General features: G+C 55.2%; 1 protein-coding gene across 1 annotated transcript in view; it reads right to left on the bottom strand.

The window, feature by feature from the left end:
* Window positions 1-6,536, bottom strand: part of JPH3 (junctophilin 3) — an 80,585-nt gene extending 74,049 nt beyond the window's left edge. The window contains exon 1 of the mRNA XM_019742739.3: window positions 5,775-6,536. Coding sequence (XP_019598298.3) covers window positions 5,775-6,156 — 382 coding nt within the window. The 5' untranslated portion in view covers window positions 6,157-6,536. The remainder of the gene's footprint in view (window positions 1-5,774) is intronic.
* Between the last annotated feature and the right edge of the window lie 360 nt (window positions 6,537-6,896).

Here is a 6,896-nt window from a genome sequence, read left to right on the forward strand (position 1 = left end):
CGGGCATTCGGAGTCTGACCCTGGCGGTTTTCACCAGAGCATGAGAGTCTGCATTTCTAACAGTCTCCCAGGGGACCATCCTTAGTGATTCTACCGTGTAGCAGAGCTAACAGACACTAGTCTAGGGCTGCGATTCTAAAGGTTGGGGCCTTGGGCCAGCAGCTTCCGCATCAACTGAAACTTGTACGAACTGTAAATTCCTGGGCAACGTCTCAGGCCCAGAAATTCAGGCGTGGGGTCAGCAATCTCTTTTAACCTGCCATCCAGGTGATCCTGGTACACGCTCACGTTGGGGGAGCTCTGGCCTCGAGTAACAGGCAGCGGCAAGCCAACCCCCTGTCCAAGTCCTGTGCTCCACCAGAAGCACAGACCCTTGCTCTCAATTCAGCAGGAAACACAACTTTTGCAGAAAAGACTGACAGGACTGGGGTGAAAAACAGGCAAACACCCCCCACCTCCAGTGGTGGTGTTTCTTGGAGTGTGGAGCCCACACACGGACAGAGCAGGAGCAGGCACACTTCTGATAGCCAAGTGTGCAGGAGGGGTCACGGCTAGGTGGTCACTGTCCAGGAGACGTGGTTTGGCTGGAAGAGGTGGCCCGGTGATAATTAGAGCAAAGCCAGCCAGCAACCCAGGCAGCCCGTGTAGACCGCTCTCCGAGGTGCTGAAGAGACACCTCTTCTTACGAAATGATGACAGGTGTACCCAAGAGAGCAGGCCCCTTGGTCTAATTCACAGAGCCTCTTTGTGGCAACGGCACGACCCTGTGCAGTGGTCTCCTTCATCTACCACATGGCCTCTCACAAACCAGGAAACTACAAATTGGGGGAGCGGCTGATCCAAGAGGGGCTGGACCATTGTAGAAAATTCAAACACACATCACCCTTTCTTCTAGTGCTCACGATGCTCAATATCTTGTCATTTAAGGACATAATGAGTTGCGTACACAAAATTATCAGCTCAGAGGTGAGAGCGAGTTATCTTTAGAGTAGTGGAGGCATGGAGGAAATTGAGGGGGGAAAGGAGTCTTGAAGAAAAACAGCAGAGGTTCCGGGCCTTCTCCCTACAGACACCGTCACCCTTTGCTTCTCTGGGGTCTTCTCTCTCTAGCCAGATGGGCCCACAGCCCCCTTTCCTTGGGTTAGCTGTGTAAACTGCTAATGTCAACGAGGGCTGCTCACTACCTACGGGGGGGTGGTGGCTATTTTCAGAGGGTGCTGAGCCTCACTTCCTCACCAGCCCCATTAGGCTTCCTCATATAAAGCCCGTCTGTCAGATTGCTCCAGGGCTGCACTGGTGAGGGAGACTCAGTAACACTTTTTTCTCAGCTATTATTGGCAACAAAGAACTAGTTATTTGCTTTTTCCTTCTCTTTTCACCTCCTGGAGACTTCTCCCTCCCCAAAGTGGCTCAAAGACCACCTCTGAGGAGATGCTGTTATTTCCCATCGCTGAGGGCTAGGTTCTTTTTGTTTCTGAAATGAGTTCTGATATGTATAATATCTGTGTTGATGGGACCATTTCCTCCTAACCTGGGCATTTGGATTTTTAAAAAAGGGGAGGGGCATTTACTTTCACATATTCATGGCCAAGCACCAAAAATATGCCTAACGGTCATTTACTTTGTTTGGATGAGGCTTTTTATCCCTTAAACGGGGTATGAACTGCATCAACCTGTATTTAAAGTAGAAACAAAGCACCCTGCTCCGTCTGTAATCTGAGCCCTCCTCTAGGTCTGGCACGCTCCCTTTACTGGGATGGCTGCTTCTCAGGAGGATTCAGTAGGGATTGGAGTACTTGGCTAGCGAACAAACCTGGGAGGGTACACGTGGCTGTGTTTTGGGGGATCGGGTGAAAAACGTCTCTGGGTGACAGGTGTATTGTGCTTCTGCGCACGCAGGCGCCAGGGGATCTGAATTTTGACTGTGGGCGTGTGTGATTTGTGTGGGACGAGGGATCTGGGCCGGTGAACGGAATCTGTGTATGAGGGGGAGAGGCCGGGTGTGTGAGATGACTCATATCTTTCAAGCTGTGGGAGGGTTTATTTGCGGGGAGGGGGATAACTTTTGGTCTGAGGGGGTCCTGCGTACATGGTAGCCAGGAGGAACTATTTACCTGTGCAGCCTAGAGCAGGGGTCCAGTGAGTGGAAAACAGGTAATGCAACTTGGTGGGACTGGAGGGGGGGATCTGTGCATGCGTGTGTGTGTGTGTGTGTGTGTGTGTGTGTGTGTGTGAATGTGTACTTGCCTACAACTCTGGGCTGCTGCAGCCAGAGGAGAAGAATGGGTATGGAGGAAGAGGGAGGTCCAAGGAGGCAGTTTTGCACAAGGCAATTTAGAGAGAGGGGTTCCACACAAAAGCACAGGATCTGGAATTGCAGTCCTGAGTGTGAATCCCGGGGCCGCCCAATGCTCATCTGGCTTCTCTGAGCCTCTGCTTCCCAATGTGGAAAATGGGAAGAACAAGAAAACCAATCCTAAAGAATTACAGGAATTAAATGCTATAATTCATGCAAACACGTGTTCCATGCCAAGCACACGGTCAGTGTTTAATATTGCAATTTATTACCCTTCTCAATGTCATCGTTATCATGTCTGGCTATTGGTTCTAAAAATAATCATTACAAGTGACATTCATTGCAAGTGAACTGTAATAATAAAACAGTGATAATAATGAATGCTTACAATATTCCTGGCATCGCCACGTATACCACCTCAATGAATCCCACCTACTTGACAGATATTATTATCAGCCCTTTGTACAGGTGAAGAAACAGAAGCTCAGAGAAGTTAAGTAACTTGCCCAAGGTCACAGAGTGGAGCAAAGGCACAGCTGGAACTCAAGCGCAATGGCTGTCGACTCCACAGCATGTGCTCCTGCCACCCCACACCCCCAGCCTTACCATCTCCGTGGGGTCATGTGACAGACTGGAAACCACTCAGCTCACTTCAGTGAGCAACACCTGCCTTGCACTCAGGGGAGGATAATCCTGGAGGAGGAGTTGGCAGAAAGTGTCCCCAGTTGAAATGGATTCCACACCAATTCCAGCTAAATGTAGAATACATTTGCCGTTTGTGCATTATTCATGAAAAACTCTGTTTTCCCAAGTCAGCAATGGGAGCTGAGCTGAAGTTTGGGAGCTCTGCGGATGCCTGCCTATCATTCCCATCCCTGTACCCAGGAAAAGCAGGAGTGGAGTCAGGACCATGCACTGGTTTACAGCTCTGCCCTCTCCCAAGGGAGACCCACCACCGCCCACCAGTTGACTGGGGAGGAGGTATGGAGACCCACTGCTCTGTTCTGGTGGATTATGACACCCCACTTGGGCTCTGCTCACCTGATGGACGGCTCAACAGCATATTTTCTTTACAGTCACCTCTTTCATGATGAGAAGCGGGGACCATGTTCCAGCAAAGTGGCTCCAGATTGTCTGGGCCTGATTATCCCAGGCCAGCAGGGTCAATTCAATTTTCTGTCATGTCATGTCACCAACCAAAAGGGAGCAGCTGGCCCTGGTGCCCTGCATCTCTGTGCCTGCCTCGGTTGGCATACAGGTGGTATGATGAAGACAGATCAAGGTTCAAACTCTCAACTCTGCCACCAAAAGTTGGGGGCCTGGCTCCTGGGCCTCACTACCCTTATCTATAAAATGGACACGATCCCCTCCACCACGTGACACTCAAACAGAAAGATGTACAGAGGAAGTGCTTTAGGGAGAACACTGCTTAGCTGGTTAGATGGGAGAGAGAGAGAGAGACCCAAGGATGTAAATCCAATGAAAGAAGCCTTTCTCATATCAACACACCAGACCCTAAACTCACGGCCAGCCACAGAATCAGATCTCCTCATCCCCCAGTAATCACAATGTAATTATTGCCCTTCCCTCTAAAACAGAAACTCCGTGAGGGCAAAGATTTTTGTCTGCTTTGCTCACTGCTGTTTTCCCAGAGTCCAGAGCACCTGCTCATGGTAGGCACTCAGTAGATATTTGTTGAACAAAGGACAGAATTCGAGGGCCACTGAAAACATTCTGAGAAGGTGGGTAGACTGGGATGCTAGACCTCACTTGCAGATATTCTAGGAAGTTCCTGACTCCTCCTTCACATGTTCCCATGTGAGGCCCCTGCACAGGACCTTGAAACTGCTCTCCTGGCTCAGGCACAAGTGGGAGCACTTCTGGAGGGATGGACCTGCAGAGCAGCCTGGCCAGAGTCCCCAGGTGACAGCTGCCCCTGGTCTCCCAAAGCGCCCAGCTGGGAGCGCCAGGCTGCTCGGCCACCCACCTCAGCCACCTACATCTGCTGCCAGGCCTGGCCGTGCCTGCCCACGGTGCACACACGCTTGCGCACAATCACACCCACGGCCTGGAACCCAGGCAGGTCTGTCTGCTGGCCTGGCCCCCATGCCCCAGGGTCAGGAAACTCTCCAACCTGATCTGTGAAAACAACAACAGCACAGAAAAGGCCGCCTGGGACCAGGGCTGGGCAAGACTGTGACAGGCAGGAGCATTATATAATTAACTGCCCCCCACGCCTCCTCCCCTTAGAGAAATAATGAACCCTGCCTCTCAGTTGCATAAGCCAAAATAATAATTACTCTCCAGCCCTCCGACACTCCTGGATGTGGCCTGGGAGCAGGTGTTAGCGCTTGCTTCATGCAACTAAGAGGCAGTGAGCATGATTTCTATGCTCAGGAGAAGCACACAAGTTACTGCTGTGCCCCACTCCTTTCCCGGGCATCCATGCCTGAAAAATTATCGAGCTGCCAAGAGAGAAGCAAGGAGGCACTTCTTAGGATGAGCTCCCAGAAGGGGTGGGGGATGCATCTGGAGACCAGGCTTGTTTGAGGTCTGGCTTCCAGGAACAGTAAATGCTCCATGCCTCTTGGATGCACCAAGGAGTGGGCACTGGAGTGTTTAAGGTAAGGGGGCAGCCGCAAGGCCGCCAAGGCTACCTGCAGAGAAACCATCTTATAGCAGCAATGGGCAGTAGACGGGCAGCTCTCTGGTTTCCGCACCAGCTCAGCCCTGAATGTGGTGGCATCTTAGAATGAAGGCACAGAGCATTCCCTAAACTACTGGGGAAAATGATTCAGCCACTGAACAGAGAGATTCCTGGGTCTCGCTAAACAGATGGGCCTCCCTCCCTCCCTCCTTCCAGCACCCTGTTCTTGCTCCAGCAGCGCTAGTCCACGTCCAACCACCTAGAAGTTTATTGCCTTGTTGTGTTGGTTTGGGTTCGCGTCCCCCGCCTCTAGCTCTCCCGATCGCTCCCTCTCCATTGGCTTGGGTTGATCAGGACGGAGGGAGGCCCTTTGGCACCGCAGGAAAACAAGAAGCAAAGCTGAGGCCTGACTCCTGGAGGCCCACACCTAGGGAGCTCCGTCAAAAAGAGAAGGGGGCCCTCTCCCAGCCCCTCTGGCCTCCGTGGGTCCCAGAGGAGGCCGTGGGCCCAGTCCAGCCTTTCCGAAGGTCTCTGGCCTGCTCTTGGATGATGCACAGACTCTCTGCTCAGCTCCGCGGCTACCAGGCCTGGCTCTGCTCCTGGAAAGCCACCAACACCTTTCAGCTGGCACAGGGGTGCTGTACCCCACCAAGCAGTGGGGCAACCTGTAGCCAGGGCGGCTGGGCCTCCAGGGATATCCAGGAAATGCCCAGGTACCCACGGCCCCGCTGGAGGGAGAAGCTCAACTTCCCCAGAGATAAACACAAGAGGCAAGAGAAGGTCCCTCCTCCGCCCAGCCCCCGGCCCGCCCGCACGCACCGGCGCACCTACCTCCATCCGAGTAGGTCTCGGTGCCATAGCCGTCCTGCAGCCCGTTGCTCCAGGTCCCTTCGTACTTGGCCCCGTTGCCCGTGCACTCCCGCACCCCGTAGCGCCCCTTAAATCCGTGCGTCCACTCGCCCTTGTACACCCACTTCCCCTTGCTCTCCAGGCCGATTCCGTGGCGCTTGCCCTGCGCCCAAGTGCCCTGGTACGTGTTGCCGCTGGGCCAGGTGTAGACGCCCAACACCTCGAAGCCGTGGCTCCACGAGCCGGTGTATTCGCCCTGGCCCTTGGGGCCGGTGCAGACGCCATGGCCGTGCGCCTTGCCGTCCTCCCAGCCTCCACAGTAGGACCCTCCATCGTCAAAATTAAACCTACCCCCACTGGACATGCATGTAACTCGGTTTGCAAATCCCGCAAACGGTGAAAAAAAAAAAAAAGGCGATCAACAAACCGGATTCTTGGTTGGTTGGCTGCTGGTTTTGTTTTGCTATTTTTTTTTTTTTTTTAAGGAAGAATGGAGAAGCAAAAACACAGCAAGCAGATCCCGAGCGGCGGGCGGCCGCTGCACCGGCTTCGGTGGAATTTAAGTCAATCGGGGGCGATTATTCATTTTCGAGCTGCGCCGCGGAGCCTGACCAGCGTCTCGCGCTCCCGCTGGAGACAGGACCGGAGGGGAGGAGGGAGGGGGAGGGGAGGGGAGGGGGAGGGAGGGGGCAGGAGCAGCAGCGCTGGTGCAAACGGCTCCACCTCAGCGCCAAGTGCCCCTCAGAGGCGAGCCCGCGGGGCTGGCCGTACAGGCCGCCGCGGGGACGGAGGCTCAGGCCCGGGGCGCAGCCCCCCACCTGCGGCTGCCGCGCTGCGGGCGCCCGAGGGCGGCGGCCGGGCCCGCGGGCGGCCGCACTGGCGGCGGCGCGGGCGGCTGCACCATATTGGGGGCCGCGGGCCGGGCCGGGGCGGCGGCGGTAGCAGCAATGCGGCGGGTCGGGCGGTGGCGGCGGCGGCGGCGTGCGCTCAGGGCCCTGCCTGCGCGCTCCGGCCGGCGCGGCGCGCGCCCGCATCCCGCCCGCGCGCCCCCGCCCCGGCCCACCGCCCCCGGCGCGCGGGCGTCCAGGAGAGGGGAGCTGCAAG

This window comes from Rhinolophus sinicus, chromosome 8 (genome assembly GCF_057876585.1).
Source record: "Rhinolophus sinicus isolate RSI-liver-muscle chromosome 8, RSI-T2T, whole genome shotgun sequence".
NCBI classification, from domain to species: domain Eukaryota; kingdom Metazoa; phylum Chordata; class Mammalia; order Chiroptera; family Rhinolophidae; genus Rhinolophus; species Rhinolophus sinicus.